The sequence below is a fragment of the Sprattus sprattus genome (assembly GCF_963457725.1).
Source record: "Sprattus sprattus genome assembly, chromosome: 14".
NCBI lineage: Eukaryota > Metazoa > Chordata > Actinopteri > Clupeiformes > Clupeidae > Sprattus > Sprattus sprattus.
In genome coordinates, this window is record NC_137912.1 from 29,032,050 (window position 1) to 29,054,281 (window position 22,232).

Consider the following 22,232-nt stretch of genomic DNA (forward strand, 5'->3'; position numbering starts at 1 on the left):
AAATTAAGGGAAGCATAATTGACCCTGTTACACTGACTCATTTGGGCTCTCCAGGCTTAAGTGGTCTGTTAGGATGACGAATGGATGCACTGCCCCCTGCAGCCAATACCTTGGTTCTACAAGAATGCGATCAACTCACACTTCCCTATGTGTCAGTTTAACTCTGCCGTCGACAGCTTGTTGAAAAAGTAGGCACATGTGAAGAGCCTAAAAGGATTTCTATGTCATTAAGAAAGCACTGCCCCTATCCCCACTTCAAAAGTCTACACCTTTATGACAAAAGGAAGAGTTGGGTCCAGCTGTCAAAGAAAGCCTGCTGCACAGAACAGACTCTTCATGTTCTCAAAGAATGTCTGCAGGGCATCATTTTTCATATGAACAGACTCTTTAAGTTCTCAAAGACTGCCTGCATCAATATTAAAGGAGACTGAGTCACGTGGGATCGCGAGTAAGATGGTCGCCCATTAGAAGCTGTCCAGAAGCCCCACCAAATTAATATCAATTCATCCGTTCATTCCTTCATATTTTTTCATATTTTTGACGAATTTTTGTTTTAGAATACTCCATCGTTAATTCATACCAATTTATACCAACTAAAGCACAGAAATATAAACCATGGCGTCCTTGAAATACTTCAAATCCACACGAGGGAAACCTGCTCCGATTGAATCCAGTGGTGCTAGTCCAACACGAGTTGAGCAGAATGCTAGCCTGGAAATCCTTTTTGCTGAAGGGGGTAAAATTAGCGCCACACTGCATATGGTCGCTTCAGATGTTTCAACGATCAAAGAAACTACTGCTGAACTAAAAAATGCCGTAAACACCATGCAAGAACGGCTGACTGAGGTGGAAGGCAGAGTATCTGACATTGAGGACACCACACAGCAACTGGTGAGCAACCGCGAGCCACACAGCAAGCGCACAGACACCCTGTGGGACCGTGTGGAGGACTTAGGCCCAATTTACACACAGGTTTTCGCGATGTCGGCGACATCTGCGCGACATCTGCACGTAGATGTCGGGGCGCATTTACACACACCGCAGGAAGTTTCTCAGTTTGCCTCTGTTGATAGCGATGTTGCCTAGCGACACTGTCTGTAATATTCCTTACAGATGTCGGGTCGCGTTTACACGCACTTTGAAGATGTCGGGGACTCCCGATGGGCTGTCGGGCGAATGGTACGGGGCTGTCGGCTGAAATTCGGCCGACATCGGCTTCACACCGACAGTTACATTTGCGTTTAGACGCTGAAAAAAGCTGTCGGTGTACAGATGTCGGCTGTGCCGACATCGCGAAAACCTGTGTGTAAATTGGGCCTAAGAAAACAGAAGCCGCCGTAACAATGACCAATGACAGTAACCGCCGTAACAACGTAACAGAGCCTGCTAGGTCTATCAGAGGGTACGGAAGGGGACAACATAAAGGCATGCATTAACAGTATATCGTCAGAGGGACTGGGTTAGGACGTTGACAGTGAATTCAAAATTGAAAGAGCACGCTGCTCTCCTGGATCTCGCCCGAACAACGTTCAGTCTCCTAGAATGATCTTGATAAAATTCCTGCGCTCGACTGCGAGAGACAAAGTTCTCAAAGCTGCAAGGAGAAGGGGGGATTTACATGGAGGGGGAGGAGCAGAAGGTTTCAAGATGCGTCAGAGGCTGTCAAGTTTATCGAGCAACAAATGACTGTGACGGAGTACAATGCTGGAGACAACCCGGATGGAGAATAAAAAGATGATGACGATCTACGAAATTAACAAGGAGAATATGAGAGAGGTATGATGGGGCTGGACAATGTTTGTGTGTCTATCTGAACTAGGGAGCTAGTCGAACATTCCACAGACCAAAATGATTTTTTTTAATTTTATTTATTTCTTCCCTTTGACTGTTTTAAAGGGGAATGAGTCTCCGGTTGGTATTCAGAGGCTTGTTTATGTTAATGTGTTCTCCTCTATTGAAGAGGATAGGTTTAGTTGGACCAGTTTGGTCATGTTTGTTTACTTAGACATTTTCATTATACTCAGTAATGGTACACACATTTTTGAATATAATATTGGTACAAGAAGGTCAGATAAAATGGGATTACTGTTATATGCCTATACTTACATACATTTTTATTTTCTCATTACGTGAATGGCAAATAATTCCTACGTTAAGGTAGTGTCCTGGAATATAAATGGTGTGGGAATCCGGTGAAGCAGAAGAAGGTACTTTTATATCTTAAACATAAACAAGCTGACTTAGCATTCATTCAAGAAACACATTTTAAGGATGATGAGGCCAAAAAAAATAAAAGATGCTGGGTAGGGCAAGTTTATTATAGCTCCTTCTCCAGTAAGATAAATGGAGTTCTTATTCTGGTTCATAAGAGCCTGAATTTCTGATGACAATGGAAGAATGATATGTCTTGAAGACATTATAAATGGTATACAATTAACACTCTGCAATATCTATGCCCCCAATAAAGGTGACCCATCTTTTTTTCACAAGGTCAATAGCATAATTGGGAATGCATAAGGTCAAGTGATTTTGGCTGGAGATTTTAATCAGGTTCTAGATGGTGTACTTGATAAAAGCAAACGTTTAGGAACCCGAACATCAACACCTAAAGATAGAGCTGCCATTCACTCACCGATAGAGGACAATGGTCGGATTGATGTATGGCGATTGGTTAACCCGAGAAATCGAGAATATTCATTTTACTCCCACTGCCACAAATCCTACTCACGAATAGACATAACATTGATATCTCAAAACCTGATCAATGATGTAATTGATAGCAATATTAATGCTATGTTCCTGTCAGACCAGGCACCTGTTGAACTCTGTATAAACATACAAACAGATAGATTAAGACGAGGCAGATGGAGAATAAATACATCCCTGCTGCATGATGAAGTATTTAATAACGAACTAGCAGCAGATTTGTCATAATTTTTTTAGATCAATATTGGTAGCACAGACAGAGTAGCAATGGTTTGGGAAGCATCAAAAGCTTATGTTAGAGGGAAGATCATTGCACAATCTTACAAGAAGGAAAGAGAAAATATTGATGCCATCAAGAAATTGGAAACGGAATTAAGTGAAATGGAAAGAGAACTGGCCATGCAATATTCTGAAAGCCTGTTTAATAACATTTGCAAATGCAAATTTAAATTACACAAGATGTTTAATAAAAAGGCTGAATATGCTTTGTTTACATTAAAAACAACCTTTTATGAGTAAGGGGAAAAAACAGGCAGGCTTTTGGCCAAGCAGCTCAAAGAACAAAGCTCCGCACATGTAATTCCAGCAATAAGATCAGGGGGTTCTCTGGTGACTTCCACCAAGGGAATTAATGAGGTTTTCAAAAACTTTAATGAGAATCTGTACAGATCATCAGCTACACCAAAGAAATTATCATTGCAGAACTTTTTCATGAACATAAATCTTCCAAACCTTTCACCCGAACAGGAAGCCCTCTTAGACAAACCAGTGACCCAGGAAGAAGTAATAAATGCCATTAGATCAATGAAAACGGGGAAATCCCCGGAAATTATGGGTTCCCTGTAGAGTACTATAAAGAATATATAAATATAATTGCAGCACTTATATCACTGATTCCTAAAAAAGGTAGAGATCATACAGACCCTGCTAATTTCAGACCAATGAGCCTCATTAATAAAGATAGCAAAATACTGGCCAAAGTACTGGCCTTGCGGCTTGAAACGGTTTTACCATACATTATACATACAGACCAAGTGGGCTTTATAAAGGGTAGATCTTCAACTGATAACTTACGAAGGCTTTTACATTTGATGTGGCTGAACTCTGCCAACACAGCACCAGTGGCTGCTATCTCATTGGATGCTGAGAAGGCCTTTGACAGGGTTGAGTGGGGTTTCCTGCACTCGGCCCTGTCAGGGTTTGGTTTTGGCAATGGTTTCAGCAAATGGATAAAAATAATGTATAGCTCCCCCAAAGCAGCGGCCATGACAAATGCTGTAACTTCATAATTTTTTTATCTTTCCTGAGGAACACGACAAGGGTGCCCCCTTTAGCCACTTCCATTTACAATTGCCCTGGAACCTCTGGCTGCTGCAATTAGAGCAAATCTCTCCATTAAAGTGCGTATGACACCTTAAAAAAAAGGTGAAAGGCATATAAGTATCAAAACTATACATAAAACATAGTACTTTGAAGTCATGTTTAAACCAGAAGATTGAAAAATGAAGTTTGTACGGAGTTTCAAAGTGTGGTTTTCGCGACTCTAATCGTAAAACAGTTGCCGGCTTACCTGAAATCTCTCAGGTGGTCCCGTGACGTCAGCGTCGGTAGACTTCATTCTAGAACTAGTGATGGAGGGTGAAGAAGTCCGCGATTTCAAGCAAGTTTCTGTCACAGACTCGAGCAAAGATTCAGAAATTGAGGAAGACTATGATCCGGATCAGTTAGTACACGAGATTGTGGCCATTGAACTGTACCGATTCGAGCCCTATCTGGATGACGAGCCAGCTGGCGAGGTCTGAAAACGATGACAATGTCCAGAGGCGGAGTGGCCATCGGGACGACCGGGAAATATCCCGGTCGTCCCGGCAGGCCAATGAGCTCACGAGAAGCAGCCTGAAGACTGCACGCAGCCGTGGAAAGTTCATGAGCGGCCCATTGAGTTAAAATAATTGTCAATCAAATTTTATTCCCGTGATAATCGCCATGTTCTCCGACAACTGAATGCTGTGGTAGTCCAACCAATATATATAACACTAGTTGTCGATCTACTTCTCACCTATGGTAATTGTGATCTCACTTCTCACTTTCATTAATCCAGCCTACTGATTCTTGTTTAACCTCTTATCTTGATCTAATTCTTTTTATTCAGACGTTATATAACTTTCATGACCACAAATATAAATTGGCCAGCGATTTAAATCGTTTTTTTTGTTCAAAAATTCATGTAGAATGGTCGAAGCAAAGCCTCATGGGAAATGGCACCTGCGTATCGCTCTGCCTTTGTACAGTGAACGTGTACAGATGGGCTCGTTGTGAGCTGGTGGTGGGCCGGTGCAGACAAAATTGTCCCGGTGGATTTTTGTGTCCCACTCCGCCCCTGACAATGTGCATGTGGATGGGGCGCACGGAAACGCGGTAGGCGAAATTCCGAGAGATATGCAGAAACTGCAAAACACCGAATGGTAAGGACGACTTTGACCTTGTTAACAGTGACCAAGCTCAAAAAAGTTGCCGTCATTTCCACTTATAACGCGGGGCGGAAGTGAGACACTTGGGAAGTTGGTAGCTCAGTGGCGCGGAATTCAAATGTTCATTTTAACAAGTATATTTATATATTTTAAGTAAACATATATATCGATTGTGTAATACCTCCTTTGTTTTATTTATTTGAAAAATGTTGTATTGAGGTGTCATATGCACTTTAAAGGAGTGAATGGTGGTGGTAGTGAGCACAAACTAATGCTTTATGCAGATGACATTCTTTTCCTGACCAGTGATCCTAAAAACTCATTGCCTGCTCTAATGAACACCATAGGTCTAAGCTTTCAGGTTACAAAATCAAATGGATTACTAAGGGCATGATCTACTTGGGTATTAAATTAAGCTCAGACCTACATGAGATGACCACACTTTGATCCACTCCTTCAAAAAACCAAAACAAACTTAGGAAAATGGGGGAAGTTATATCTGACTCTGTGGGGTAAAGTAAATGTTGTTAAAAGTGTAATAGCCCCACAATATAACTATGTATCTATGATGCTACCGCTCTGCATACCTGATCACATTTTTCAACAGTATGATAATCTTATTAAAGAATTTCTATGGGCTGGAAGGAAGCCCAGATTTAAGATGAGCAAATTGTATGCACCCAAAGATAAAGGAGGGCTGGGTTTACCTGATGTTAGACTATATAGTTGGTCTTTTGAAATGGTCAAGATAGCTAAACATTGGAGTGGGATAGAGTCTGGTTTGGAGTGGGCCGCTATTGAAAAGGCTCTGACCGAGCCATTCCAGCCTATAACTGTAATATCTCAGCAGTCAAGTGACAAAGAAAGAGACAAGAATCCAATAATTAAACACTCTAGGGAGGTCTGGGCAAAGGTTCATAAAATACACAAGGTTTCACATTACAAGCAGTAATATGCATCACTTTGGCTAAACTCAGAAGTCAAAATAGGAAAACAAACTGTATTTTGGAGAAGATGGTTAGATAAGGGAATACATACAATAAGTAATCTCTATAAAAGATGGTGTATTTAAGTCATTCACTGAACTAGCCCAAGAGTATAAGCTGCAAGAGAAGGGGGATTTCTGGAACTACCTGCATATGAGACACTGCTTAACAAAAAATTGCTGACCAGATGAAACAGGCAACCCATGACCGAATATCTTCAAAACCCACTCAATCATAAGGCATCAGTATTCTACGGTAATTCAATGTATTTAACCAGTAGCACATGTTAATTTGAGGATAATCTGACCTTGACTGTCAGATTGAAAATGATACCTGGAAACAGATTTTGACTGATAATGGTAGATATATAAAGGAAACTAGAGGTAAATTCACTCAATATATAATTCTACACCGGTACTACTGGACACCATGCAGGCTTTTCAAAATAGGACTAATAGGTACCAACACATGTTGGAAATGCAAAAAAGAGATGGGCACATTTGTACATCTCATATGGGAATGTTCTATGGTCAACCCATTCTGGCATAGAGTATTGGATTTCTTAGAGACATGGTTAGGACTATCTTTGCCATTTTCGCCCATGTTTATGCCTTATGGGTGATAAAACAGAAATTCCAAACTGACAAAAAGTGCCCATTCAGTTTTGATGGTTGGGATAGCCTCGACTGCCAGAATTATATTGAGATATTGGAAAGCACCCACATTACCAACATTTAAAGAATGGAAAGCTTTATTGAGTGAAACAGCATCATAGGTTATGTTGGCAAGAATTAGGGGCAGAGGGCCTGTGGTTCTGGGAAATTGGGATTACTTTATGGAATACCTGACATCTAACTAGCACAAGGATCTAAAAAAACGGCCTTTGTACACATGTTCCAATCCATTTTGTTATCCTTTTACTCAGGCACGTGCACAGATAGACCCCTAGTGGTGCTCAAGCAACTGCCCTTTTGCCCTGGATGAGAAAAGTGCCCTTTCTGCTGGAGCCCATTTTTTTCTTCATTTATCAATATTTCAGAATCAAAATTTCTCTTTCTGTCATCAATTCCCCCAGAATGTGTTTGATATCTGACGGGACATGTATTTGAGTTTGTTTGAAAATTTCGCCCTGACATGTTCCGCGGCGCTCACAAGCCCCGCCGCGCCCCTCCCTCCTCCTCCTAGTGCTCATGCAGTGTTGACTGCCAGGCCAAAACTTCTGTTCTGACCTGCAGCATCAGACAAAAAGGTAATGACGGTGTTTGTGCAATCCCCCGACGTTGTTTGGTGATAAATTACCACACATCATTAGCGCCGATGAAAACATTACGTTGCAACTGGTCCGACGTTTCCTAAAATTCCGTGATTTCAAATCCTTGTCCAGCTGTTTACTAACGTTTGTCATGTTTAATGAAGAGAGAGAGGGAGAGATACAGGCAGGTAGACAGGCAGGTAGACAGGCAGGCAGGCAGATCATTTAAAGGCAGTATTACTGTTCTACAAATTAGACAAGTTCGCTAGTTTTGTTTAATTTAAAATCGTTATTATTGAAATGTAAGGTAGTTCTTAAGTTGAGCTAGTCTGGTAAGGTATATTGTGGTATATTATCAGTGTATTGCTGCTTATGCTTCAATTCTGTCAGAAAACAGTAAGAAGGGGAAGGACAGGGAAATTCAGCAAGCAGCTCAGAGTAGCAGCTCCCTTTTATCTTGGATCAGGCCATCAACTAGTAAAACGAATGAGGGAGAAAATATCCTACTGTGTTTTTTATATATTTATTTATTTATTATTATTATTATTTTTTTTTAAATTCATTTTATAAATAATTTTGGCGATGGGTGCCCTTTTTTTGGTTTGAGCACCTGCCCCCCAAAATGTCTGTGCACGTGCCTGCTTTTACTTTATTAATGCTGTGGTGAATGACCGGTGCTAGTATACCTTTGTAGTTTTTCTTTTCTGTATGTTGTTTTCTTTTAACCAGGAACACTCGTCATTTTGTATTCTGACCATCCTTTTTCTGCACACTGTACCTTATGATATACAGCCGCGGAAAAAAATTAAGAGACCACTTCAAAATTATCAGTTTCTCTGGTTTTACTATTTATTGGTATGTGTTAAAGTAAAATGTACATTTTAGTTGTATTCTATAACCTACTGGCAACATTCCTACCAAATTTCAAATAAAAATATTGTCATTTAGATCATTTATTTGCAGAAAAATGACAATTGGTCAAAATAGCAAAAATGATGCAGTGTCTTCAGATCTCGAATAATGCAAAGAAAACAAGCTCATATTCATTTTTAAACTACACAATACTAATGCTTACACTTAGGAAGAGTTCAGAAATCAATATTTGGTGGAATAACCTTGATTTAAAATCACAACGTTCATGTGTCTTGGCATGCTCTCCACCAGCCTTTCACATTGCCGTTGGGTGACTTTATGCTACTCCTGGCGCAAGAATTCAAGCAGCTCGGCTTCTTTTCATGGCTTTTGACCATCCATCTTCCTCTTGATCACATTTCAGAGGTTTTTTTATGGGATTCAGGTCTCGAAATTGGGCTGGCCATGACAGGGTCCTGATCTGGTGGTACTCCATCCACACCTTTACTGGCCTGGCTGTGTGGCATGGAGCATTGCCCTGCTGGAAAAAACACTTCTCAGAGTTGGGGAACATTGTCAGAGCAAAAGGAAGCAAGTTTTTCTTCCGGGACAACATTGTACTTTGCCTGGCTGAGGTTTGTAAAAGACCATAAGGGTTGAAAAAGCGGACTGGAGGTTCTTCTAAGTTCGTCTTCTCTGATGAGTCCGATTTCACAGTAGGTGCAAGACTCTCTGGCTTGTAGGCCTCTCCAGGTCTCCGTCTAACCATCAGACGACCATGTGTTGGGCAAAGCTGAAAATTGGACTCATCAGAGAAGACGAACTAGAAGACCCTCCAGTCCGCTTTTTTCAATCCTTATGGTCTTTTACAAACCTCTGCCAGGCAAAGTACAACGTTGTCCCGGAAAAAAAACTTGCTTCCTTTAGCTCTGACAATGTTCCCCTACTCTGAGAAATGTTTTTTCCAGCAGGGCAATGCTCCATGCCACACAGCCAGGCCAGTAAAGGTGTGGATGGAGTACCACCAGATCAGGACCCTGTCATGGCCAGCCCAATTTCGAGACCTGAATCCCATAAAAAAACCTCTGAAATGTGATCAAGAGGAAGATGGATGGTCACAAGCCATGAAAAGAAGCCGAGCTGCTTGAATTCTTGCGCCAGGAGTAGCATAAAGTCACCCAACGGCAATGTGAAAGGCTGGTGGAGAGCATGCCAAGACACATGAACGTTGTGATTTTAAATCAAGGTTATTCCACCAAATATTGATTTCTGAACTCTTCCTAAGTGTAAGCATTAGTATTGTGTAGTTTAAAAATGAATATGAGCTTGTTTTCTTTGCATTATTCGAGATCTGAAGACACTGCATCATTTTTGCTATTTTGACCAATTGTCATTTTTCTGCAAATAAATGATCTAAATGACAATATTTTTATTTGAAATTTGGTAGGAATGTTGCCAGTAGGTTATAGAATACAACTAAAATGTACATTTTACTTTAACACATACCAATAAATAGTAAAACCAGAGAAACTGATAATTTTGAAGTGGTCTCTTAATTTTTTCCGCGGCTGTATGTACCATGTATGTTCATAAATAAAAACTTTAATTGCAAAAAATATATTTATATATTAAAGGAGACTCTAAACAAATACGGCAACAAATAAAAAAATTAATTGTACCAAACAATGTTAGAAAACAGAACTGAGGATCAATGACAATCTTTCATATGATCCGCCTGTGTTGGCTGAAATGCTCAATGAGTATTTTGTGGATTCTGTGGCTGCTGTTGCCAACAGTTTCCCCTCACACCAGCAGTATGGTGGCATTTCTCATAATCCAAATGTGCCAATATTTAACCGTGAAAGGGTCAAGTCCCTTATGGATAGAGGAGGAGTTGTGGGTGCAGTATTTCTAGATCTCCGGAAAGCGTTTGACACGGTCAACAACAACATACTTCAGTCTAAGTTGATGATCAGTTTAACTTTTCTTCTTCTGCATCCAACTGGTTCAAATCATACTTATCAACTCGAACTCAGTGTGTTAAAATAAACAATGTATTATCCAACTTCAAAAATCTGTCTACAGGTGATCCCCAAGGTTCAATCCTTGGTCTACTGGTCTACTGCCAACTCCACTACCCTTATACCAGTCATGTCTCTTTACAAACAGGCTCTTAAAATACTCGGGGGGGGGGAAACCTAAATCACATCATCACTGTTCAGTCCTCCATAAGTACAGACTTTTAAGTTGGGACAACCTGATCACATTAAAGAAATGCTGTTTAATGTTCAAAATCCAGTTAAACCTGCCCCCCCCTCCCCCACCACTAAGCAGCCTAGTTTAGAACAGCAGAAAACAGTGCAAGATTTGGACAGTCAGTTTTCTCAGTTAGGTCAGCCCGGGAATGGAACCAATGGATATATTGTCTGATTTTGATTTATGTTTGATGAATACGTTAATGTATTTTTTTTTTTCAATCTGGCAGGGGGACTGTCAATGGAAACTAGCCTTTTGGCTGTAATTGGGTGCTTTTACATTTTAAAGTTCATGAATGTACACTGTCCCTCTTGATCAAATAAACAAATTGTATTGTATTGTATTATTCATATGAACAGACTCTTTAGGTTCTCAAAGACTGTCTGCATCAATATTCATATGAACAGACTCTTACGGTTGTCAAAGACTGTCTGCAGGACATCATTATTCATATGAACAGACTCTTTAGGTTCTCAAAGACTGTCTGCAGGACATCATTATTCATATGAACATACTCTTACGGTTCTCAAAGACTGTCTGCAGGACATCATTATTCATATGAACAGACTCTTTAGGTTCTCAAAGACTGTCTGCAGGACATCATTATTCATATGCATAATTGACCCTTTCGGGCCCACTCCCCAAAACGGTAACTGATCAATCATAGCATAGCAACGGTTACTAAGCTCGGGACCTCAGTCAAGCGAGCCATTTTGATGAATGGAAGTCAATGAGAGAGACGTCTGCTCGAGAAGAGAAAATGAAACGTTGCGCTTATGGAGTGTGTAATTCTGACAGCCGATATCCAAAAAGGCTGGAGGGAGGGGTTACATTTTATCCCTTCCCGAAACCCAAGACCCAGAGAGAGAAATGCCTGCTGTGGATCAAACAATGTGGACGACCCCCCCCCCCCCCCCCCCATCAGCTGAATGTCAGCAACGTAAACAGAAGCACCGCTACGTTTGTTCCAAGAAGCTATGTCGCTAAAATCTGCCCACTGCATCGAAAACGTGAGAAAACCCTTGCTTAAAATACTTCAGTTTTCCACCTTACATGTTTGCGTAGCGGCGACTGTGTAGATAATAGAACACATAAACATAGCTGGAATGAACCTGTTAGCCTTCGCATTTGTCTGTCTACAAACACGGCATCTAATGTCGTGGTTGTAGCCTATATAAGCATATTGCAGACCCTTTTGCCTGCTTCGATCTGAGATCTTGCCGTTTTTCCAAAAAATGCTTGTGATTTCTTTGGGTAGAGCTGAAATTGACACGGTTGAAAACATGTTGCCACGCCATTCATACCAATGCTGAGAACCTGGGAAATGTGAATGCTTGACTGATATCGCAACCGTTGCTAAGGGGGGCGGAGTTTGCGGAAGGGTCCATTGTGCATTATGCATTCATTTTTGTGTTTGCTAATGTCTAAATTCTTGACTATGTTTTGTAAGACACCTTTGATGCTTTTTTTGACTGACTTCAGGATTGGCTAATCGCTGGTCATTCATATAAACCCTCTCAGGGAAAAAGAGATTAATGTGTGGCATAACTAAGTACCTGTACTGCACTCTAGTGGTGACAAAAGCAGCTTTCTGCTTGTCACCTTTCTCAACATTCTCTCAAGATTGTATGCATTTCTTAGGTGTGAAAATCAAAGCAGTATGAATCTGTTCCTTTTTTCCAGTTTTACATCTATAAAAATGAAAGATGTGCTATTAATCCTTCATTGCTGAAAAAGGAATAAGTACAAGTTTTAATACCCACATCTGATCTGAGCATCTATAATTGCCTATACAATGTTATAATAACTGCCTGTAAAAGAGTATTTAGTGCATTGCCATGCTCATGCATTATGGTCTCTGGAGAATTGGCAGGATAATTGATATCTTTATCTGACAGATAATACTTTCTTTTTTTCCTTGTCCTGAATATCAATAATGCATAGTACTTCCTGCATATTAATCAACTAACATGTTCAACATGTTCATACATTCTTGATTTTCTCAATCATTATTTGTACAGACGTAACAGAAACATAAACTCTTTTAGAAAGAGAGGGGGTGATCTACCTGGAAGTTGAGACCGAGGAGAAGGACCGTGAGGAAGAAGAGCACACACCAGAACTGAGCGCCTGGGAGATGAGCCAGTGCTCTGGGGAAAGCAATGAAGGCAAGGCCAGGACCTAATGGGGAAACCAAGTCACAATACAGTATTCACCACAACAAGACAGTACAGGACATAATAAATAAACATTTGATTTTCACTGTGTGCAAAAAATAGCCTAAAACTCTTTACTCTAAACTCTTCCAGCTTTCTATCATTTGTTTTTCATTCTGTGTAGAGGTGCTACATGCAAAATTAGAGTTTAAAACATAAAACCGTCAAAACTGTGTTGCCAAGACAGTATGCTGGCCAGCTGGTGTAGGCCTGGCCTACCTACCTCATAATACCACTTTGTACCACAAGAAGTGATGGTCAGTCACTGTAGGGAAAACAGCACCTAAGCTTGGCTATCCTGTAGTTAGTAGCAGTCTATTAGCAGTGAGTTCAAAAGTGCATAAATTAAGACTTACAGGGGTCATTTTGCCTAAGTTTATAGAACATATAAAGATCGATCAATATTAAAGGAGGAACTAATCATCTTAATATCAATCAATCATATCAATGTTTTCATTCTACATGTAGCCTTTAGCCTCCACCACTTGACTGTAGATAGAACTGTCATTGGTCGACCGCCTTCCCAGTGTTGCCAGATAGGATAATTATCCTTCAAATACGATCATATTGAGCCTCTGAGACGATACGCCATTGCCAATCTGGCAACACTGAGCACCTTGCAGCCTCCACTGCTTGCATCGATTACAAGAGTACATAATCTGTTTAAAAAAATATATATATTTCTAAACTTCGTGGCTGGGAGGGGGCAGGGTCACCTGCATGTGAAAAAGATGTCCAAAAACTTGCGGGATCCAGGGGCCAGTGGTTCTCAACCTTTTTTCAGTGATGTACCCCATGTGAAATTTGTTTTCAGTCAAGGACCCCCTTACCAGCGCAAAGCATTTTTGATTGAAAAAAATATGTAATACACAGCGCTATGCCATCATTGTGTGATTTATTAAACTGTCAACACTGAAGATTGAATATTGAACATTGTTGCATTGAACTGAGTGCGTTTGCAATTACATTTTAGTAAGAAACTTGTGCTTGTGCTTCACTGAAAATCTTTGTCAGTCTTAGTGGCAGGGAGGTAACTGCTGTGATCCAGGCACAGTCTGTTTCTCTGCTTTGTTTTGATCACAGCCATTGCAGAGAAGGAGGCCTCACATAACTATGTGGAGGCAAAGGGTAGTTGCTGCTCCAAAGCTTTCTCTACCAGGTCAGGGTGCTCCGGCTTCACACACATCCAAAACTGTGTGAGTGTGGATGTGGCAAACTTCATCTGGAGGCCACTGTCAGATGACACTTCTAGGAGTACCTGATTAGTAACAGGTAGTTGGCTTCCACATGCTTTGGACAAGAAAAATGGGTTTTTCACCCAATCCAGCTGTAGATTTGTCCTCCATGTCAGGAAAGTAGGAAATTGAAAATTTAAATTTTGAATCAAATTGGTCAAATGTTCCACGATGACCAACTTTTGAACTTATTTGCAAGCCAGTCTGTGTGGCATGGGATATCTGTGCTCAATCAGAAATGTGTGTAGGCTACTTCAGATCGTAATTCCGAAAGCCGTTTGAGTATTCTCCCAGAGAGAGAGCCAACGCACTTCTGTGTGCAGCAGCAGTTGTTTGGGTTCAGCTCCCATGTTTTAGCGGAAAAAAAATTGCGCCTAATTATAGAGTTACTTGCCAAAACGATAGAAGACATTCCTCCAAAAAAACTCTTTTTAATGAGTTTGTTGCCATTTCGTGATTTCCGCCAAGAAAAAAAGTAGTTCTTCACGCAAATGCTTAGCAACCCACCTTCTGTCTGACTTCAACTTTCAATGACCGCTACGTTAAATGACGGGACTACTTGCGGAATGATATCAAAGATGTGAGGTCATATGCACACGAAGTCTAGGGCCTCCGAATCGGATTTACTTTGCACACCAATCGAATCTTTTAATTTCGTAAATACGGAGGCTGGCAGCGAGAGATTTGCGTAAAAACGGAGCCACCAGATAGTGTTTAAAGGGCTGTAGTACATAACTCACACCTGTGGGTGGCGCTTTAGCGCTTTATTTACACAACTGAAAAAACGTGAAAAACCTAGAGACTATACAGCACGAAGATAAACACATTACACAAAACATTCAAGCTCCAATTAACAAAATTACATTATGATGGTTAATAAAATCAGTGGTCAGACTAAAGGATATGACAAAAATAATTATTTTTTCTATTGATAATAAAGAGTGTGGAACAGTACAACATGACATGTCTGTCATCCCATTTCCCATGAGCCTTTGCTGCGACCATTTTACATACATTTATGAATAAAAAAGCAAATTAAATCGCTGGCCAATTTATATTTGTGGTCATGAAAGTTATGTTACGTCTGAATAAGAAGAATTATATCAAGATAGGAGGCTAATCAAAAATCAGAAGGCTGGGTTAATGTTAGTGAATTCGAGGCCCACCACGAGTGAGATTTTGAGGGAGAACAAGCTATATATATGCTGGTTGGAGATCGCAAAACGATCACGTGGGACAATGACGTCATCAGGTTGCGTGAAACCGTGCAGACGAACACCGGCCCCTGTACCGATTCAAATCTACTCACTTTCTACCCCAGACTTCGATCGTTGCGGAAACTGTGTGCGGATAGAGAGTGTTCGTATTTATGATAGGGCTATCGGTATTCTGCACGTTGCGGACGAAGACAAACTAGACTTTGTGTGCACATAGCCTGAGTTAGCAGAAAAAAACCTGTTGCCAATGACAGCGGTCATAAACTTTTCGCAGCAGTGAAAGAATCTGATGAAGAAATTACAAACCTGCGAACGCAGACATTTAACCCACATATGGCCCATACAAATCAACGGTACTTTTGGAAAATTCTGAAGAACAATATAATAACTATTTTGAAAGGATTTTTGAATGGAGGCTAATTTTAAATGTATCTTTAAAAAATCTCACGTACCCCCTGGACTACCTTCACGTACCCCCAGTTGAGAACCACTGCCCTAGGCTATGGGTCTCTGGACCCTACTTTGAGAGTTTGTTGACCTATTCTTAGGTTTGTTTTTGGTTATTTAAAACATGTAAATGTATACATACATTCTGTATGCTGTGCACCATCTATTCAGAAAATATTATATAAAAGAAAATGAATGTAAATAAACTAGTTGTACTCTTTTTTTTCCTTGCCCAAAAATAATCGATAAGCAAGAATCGTTATGGAATCGGAATCGTTGAAATCTTTTCTCATCCCTACTGAAAAGGCAATGACCAAAAGAATATTTCTATGATTATATTTTGAAGAGATACCTTGCGTACCAATGAATAAACAAGTAAGACTGCTTGAGGTTATAAGGTTGAGAACTGGATTATGTACATTCAAATCACTTAAAGTTCATATATTTCATTAAAGTGTACTTAAATCCCTGAATGTTTGAGGGCTAAGGGGGATGAATAATTTTGATTGGAACTGACAATTGTACTCAAAGGCTTTTTCACACCTTGTCAGTCTACAATGAGTGGCAAGAAGCCTGTCAGAATACACAATGTATACAAATGTTTGTATAGTTCTATAGACTCTAATCTACTCTGGCTGACCCCTCAGCTAAATCACATCATTACAACAGATATAGTGATATAGTGCTTAAAAATTAAAGTAGATACCACTCAGCACAACATCTTCCATTGGCATTCCAAGCAGGTGAGCCATGAAACCCAACACAGAGAAGACGACAAATCCAGCAAAAATACTTGTGCAGGTGTTGAGTATGCAAAGGCCAATGCAGTCACTGAAAGAAAGTATGACATCACAAATGGGGCATAGCAATGTAATCCTCTCAGTTGAATGTTATCCTAATACAAGAAACACACAGAGAACATTATTAGTATTCTACTGACTTGTAGCAGTTGAAGGTCATCCTAATACAAGAAACACAGAGAGAACATGTATTAGTATTCTACTGACTTGTAGCAGTTGTTGTTGTATTTATTGTAGCTTCCAAGAGCAGTGTTGACACCGTGGCAGACAGCATGAGAAAAAAACACATGTGTCCCTGCATCAACCCATACCTAAAGAGACAAAAGGAGATAGACGATGACATCTTGTTTTTTATATGGTATTTTTCAGTTTTTTCCCCTTTCATACAACACATTTAGACTGAATGTTGTTCAGCTTTCCTCCTAACATGATCAGGTCAATATAAGCCAGCTAACACCTGGGTTTCAATTCAACCCGTTCACATATTTTATGTTTATTCATGACATTTTTGACCAAAGAAAATGTTTCTACCAGCTATGTTATTCATATTAAAATGGACATTTTCTTAATCACTGTAGGAGTTGTGAACACCAGTGGGTTCAAAACCCACAAGGTTGTGAAGGGCAACTTTAACTGAAATAAGGATATAAACTAATATAAACACACACAAAAATCCTGTTTCCATGAACCTTAGTTGTCTTGTATGCTACTGTAAAGTGTTTCCACTCAGGATTTCTTCTCAGGAATGCTCAATGCTCATGTGATACAAAATGTAAAGTGAAACAAACTGTTCCTTGACTTAGCGTTTAGTTTTGCCAATAGAAACATGCATTCTAAAGGCTAAATGAATGCTGAGGGGATGAACTGTCCACAAACTACTTAGCCTATTTGCTTTAGATAAAACTTTTAGATATTGTTTTACCCATGGCCAAAATATTTCCAATTGCAAAAAGTATACTGAAATATTGCCAACTATTATATTCAGTAATATACTGCCATACGTTGCCCAGTGCTAAGCCCTGAGAGCCGAGACTGGCTATATTATTAGCTAGGACTGTAAGATTAACCAGATACTCCTGTCAGGATACTCCTGTCACCATTCAGTCTTTCCTCATCTTCAGGGCTTACCCGAATGTCAGCAATTTTGTTCAGGTTTGGGTATAGATAATACTTTATTCCATCCATAGCACCTGGCAAAGTCAAGCCACGAATTAGGAGGATGAACAACACGAGATGAGGGAAAGTTGCTGTGAAGTACACAACCTGAAACACAAAACACCATTCATTTAACCTGATTCTCGACACACACACACATACAGTACATACACCCATACAGACAAATGGAGGCTGTGTTGTTTAGACAAGCAGTCCTGCACCGGACTTGAACTCGCAACCTAGGAGGCGGGCATCCTGGCAAAGGGGCCAAAACACACGGGTGCTAGCGGCTGTCAATAGCTATGAACGTCAGCTTTTCCTTTTGTTTAGTGTCTGCAATATGAAATGATGTCGTTTAGGAGACTTTGGCTGAGCAGTCGGGAGAGATAATGAAGGGTCAGTCAAGAGGGTATTAAAAGGGCGTCATAACCACTGTCTGCACATGACGTCATGAGATGTATAGTCTTGTGAAAAGTGAATAGAATTGTGTGAGTTAATGTGCTTTGTGACAATGATGACTACATTTAACTCTACCATCTTTCTGTTGAGCAGGTTAGGTGGCTTTTGTTGTCCTCCTCGCTATTGAGAAGCATTGCAGTAAACCAGTGCTTACTCCATATCAGGAAGAAAATAATCAACACGCCAGTGTGTTTAATCTCTAGAGACGTCAGGATAAAAGATTAATGTTATAAGATCTAAATAGAGAAGCCAGCAACTGCAAAGTACCTGGAAACATATGAGGACATGTGCAAAATGAAGTGAGGGCCAATGTCCAGCTTTGACAAGCATGAAATGATGGGCACTGGTCCTGTTCTGTACTTATGAGGTATTACATGCAAAACAGGATTTAATACTTTATACTGTAGGTGTGATCATTATGTCTGTAAAGAGTGCGACCACATGGAATTGAATACTGACTGATTTCTGTTAATGGTGACAATCACTAAATACCTTTTACACGCTTTTTATATAAACATACAAACAGCAGAAGGTGGTTTCATGGACTTCAGTAATTAGATCATGAGGCAATAAGATACAGAGAAATCAGATAATTACTGATGGAAAAAATTATAATGAAGCTGAAATTATGGTTTAGAAACCAGAATGCTGCCATTGATGACATATTAGTAGTGCATCAGTTAGTGTATAAGTGCAATTGATTGGAACAAAACTATGCATGAATTTTAATATTAAGTTTACAGTACATGCTCACCTTGCCCATTGATTTAATCCCCTTCCAGATGCAGAAATAGCAGACGATCCAGACCAGCAAGAGACAAAGAGCCAGGTCACCGTTAACAGGACCTAGACCCTCATCATTTTCCCGTAACAATCGAAATCTGAGTGTTGCATAAACGCATTATTATTTTACTAAGATGATACACAGACTCAGATAACCTGTTTAGGACAACCAGTTTGTGGTAAATTTCAACTCCTTCATTATATAGATATAATCCTATGGAAAATTATGATTATAAATCCAATAACTTCCTGTATGGAATCTACCTTTGTAAATATATACTTTCACATTATCTGTAAAGATCAAACATACTTCATTCCACATGTTTTGGAATGATAGTAAAAATGATAACAAAGCTGGATATAAGATAGAAGCTAGATCTTTAATAAAATAATAACACAGCTGGATATAAGATAGAAGCTAGATCTTTAATAAAATAATAACACAGCTGGATATAAGATAGAAGCTAGATCTCTAATAAAATAATAACACAGCTGGATATAAGATAGAAGCTAGATCTATAATATAATAATAACACAGCTGGATATAAGATAGAAGCTAGATATATAATATAATAATAACACATCTGGATATAAGATAGAGGCTAGATCTATAATATAATAATAACACAGCTGGATATAAGATAGAAGCTAGATCTATAATAAAATAATAACACAGCTGTATAAAAGATAGAAGCTAGATCTATAATAAAATAATAACTCAGCTGGATATAAGATAGAAGCTAGATCTATAATATAATAATAACACAGCTGGATAAAATATAGAAGCTAGATCTATAATAAAATAATAACACAGCTGGATATAAGATAGAAGCTAGATCTATAATATAATAATAATAATCCTCCTCCGCTGGTTTAACAGCATTTAAATTGAAATAAGAAATTCAACATACTGCCAGAATTCTTTTTCAGGACGCACAGCAAGCGATATGTTGTTATAGCTTTAAAGAAAACAAACTTGTGAAACAGAAGTTTATCAAAATGTTTAACAGTCTTTTGGGGTATTAAAACATTTAATATTCTGCTAGCAGCATACAGCTGGAAATGTGCAAAAACTGTACCTATAGTCATCAATGTTGCCATCCATGTTATTGTGCAGTAAGGACCAGCCACTAGCAATTCCTGTGTACATGGTGGTGTTCTGACAGTTTACTGGTAATATAAAAGAAAAAAGAACAAGATAACAACGCTGCTCTATGATAATTCAACATATCTTATTATGTTTTGTATTAACTTCACTTTGCTAAATTGGCTCTTGTTTATTAAACTGAAACAAACTACCGAAACTATTGAAGCCATTTTACCATTCCTTCTTAACCCACAACACAATGTAGCCATTTTTCCCCGGATGAGAATCAACACTTAAATAAATAAATCATGCAGGGTTGACATAATCCTGTCAGGCACAAAATCCTGTCAGGCAGTTTTCACCAACATTAAAACTGTGCTAATTGAACAGCATGTGACATTTGATGTTGTGCTCAGAGCAAGTGATTATGTTTGAAATGTTTTATTGATAATGTGGCACCATACTTGTATTCCAGGAGTTGTCACAGTTAGCCCAGGGAAGAGGGCTCTTGAAGGAGTTGAATAGGTACAAGACAGCCCATGCTAGCATCACAATGTAGTAAACATTGAGGCAGGACACAATCACCTGAGATGCAATCCCTATCCCTACATTAAACATAAAGAATTGAGAATAAACAAAGGAAGCACACACAGAGATACACAACAAAGCCAGAAAAAAACCTGCCAAAATAATCAACTACCTTCAAACATAGGGCAAACCCACCTTCAAACATAGGGCAAATTTTGCGCCAGGCAGTGACTCCCCCCTCACTGGTATACTGCCCTAAGGCTGTCTCCAGGAAAAAGATGGGCATTCCACAAAATAAAAGGATGGCGAAGTATGGTATGAAGAAAACTCCTTGGGGTTAAATAAGAGACAGAATATTTAAGAGATATATGTATGCTGTATGTGCCTGTAATGATTGGACTGTGTAAAGCTACTCATAGGTTATCCTTTAGGTTACAGACATGAGCCATAGTCTCAGTAATGTTAATACTGAATATTACAGACTGATTGTTTTTGTTCTAGCTGCTGTTGTGATTGTGATATCTTCTTACCTCCGCCATTCTTGTAACAGAGGTATGGGAAGATCCATACATTTTCCAACCCATTCATCACTCCAGCCATTGAAAAAAGAAACTCAGACTTGTTTGCCCACTTGCCCCTGGGCAGCTGTCTGCTGGGGCTTCTGTCCAGGGTGTCAGGGTCCATCCCCTCCCCAGAAGACCCTCTTGCGTGCAAGTTGTCCAGAGGCTCCTCCCTCTCTTCCTGTTGAATGTCTTGTGCACTGTAGAACATGACCGTGTTTTTACAGTGATTACTTCCATATGTGAATAATGAATGAAAAATATCAGTCGTGTTTGCCTGTTTAAGTTCCAGAACAGAACTATTTGCATAGCGTATGTTTGCCCGTAAGCATTTTATGCACGTTTCAATAAGCCCATTTAGACTAACACATTCCATAAAAACGTGGGGGATAATAAGCTAACGGAACATTCATGCATCGTTTTAAGTACGCGGCAATCAGTAAAGACAAAACCTCAGGTTAAGCATATTGTGTCACTTGTCTGATGAAACTTTACATTCTCAAACCCCAAAAGTAAAGACGATTCTATCTTCGATCTTTTACCAGCAGTTTCTGTATGGCACCCATCATTCATCAAGACTAAAGCAAAGCTTGTTTTGTAAAAATTCAAAAGTGTTTTAACCCGGGTTGGCCATTCGTTCTGATGCCATAGACCTCGCCCAGGACAAGTGACTTATATTCCTATTCCTTTGTAATGCATAACGTTTTTGGATATTTTAAAGAAACGACCTACCTTTCAAATTGGTGCCCGCTTCTTCCAAAAAGATCTCCTTGCCGACTGAATGTGTTTGTGAGCCCCAAAATAAGGGGGTGGGTGTAGCCTACGCAACTTTCCGTCTCGTAAACGGTCGTTGCCATTTGAAACGGTCGATGCCATTTCCGATCGCGTCCGATCTCCGGTCTTCAATTCCGAATGCTTCGTGAAGTTGTCGGCATGCTTCGGAATTAAAACATGGCGCCATATTGGATTGAGCACTTCTTCCTATTAAATCAATGGTACCAAAATGTTTGTTTACGTATTTTCTGCTTCATGAAATACTGTTTTTCTGTTATATTGTTACATTTTGACATTGATTTTGACATTGATTTCTCACTAGAAATGCAATAATAACACGTTTATTTTACACCGTTTGACTTCACGAAGGATATTTTTAGAGGCAATTTCTCCATTGACTTGACTGGGGTCTTGTCAAAACCTTCATAATTCCTTGTTTTCTGCTTCA

The 22,232-nt window shown here is 39.6% G+C and overlaps 1 protein-coding gene across 3 annotated transcripts in view; it reads right to left on the reverse strand.

The window, feature by feature from the left end:
* The window catches only part of LOC308374993 (sodium- and chloride-dependent GABA transporter 2-like), a 50,461-nt gene extending 28,622 nt beyond the window's left edge, over positions 1–21,839 (reverse strand). For 2 of the 3 annotated variants that reach the window (XM_080851009.1, XM_080851008.1), the window contains exons 1-11: positions 21,743–21,839; positions 20,981–21,210; positions 20,646–20,780; positions 20,387–20,527; positions 19,915–20,005; positions 19,747–19,794; positions 18,807–18,933; positions 17,567–17,701; positions 16,646–16,749; positions 16,345–16,469; positions 12,592–12,704 (exon numbers count right to left, since the gene is read on the reverse strand). In XM_080851009.1, coding sequence (XP_080707135.1) covers positions 12,592–12,704; positions 16,345–16,469; positions 16,646–16,749; positions 17,567–17,701; positions 18,807–18,933; positions 19,747–19,794; positions 19,915–20,005; positions 20,387–20,527; positions 20,646–20,780; positions 20,981–21,134 — 1,173 coding nt within the window. In that variant the 5' untranslated portion in view covers positions 21,135–21,210; positions 21,743–21,839. The other variant, XM_080851010.1, reaches the window with a different exon arrangement.
* Positions 21,840–22,232: the final 393 nt, after the last annotated feature.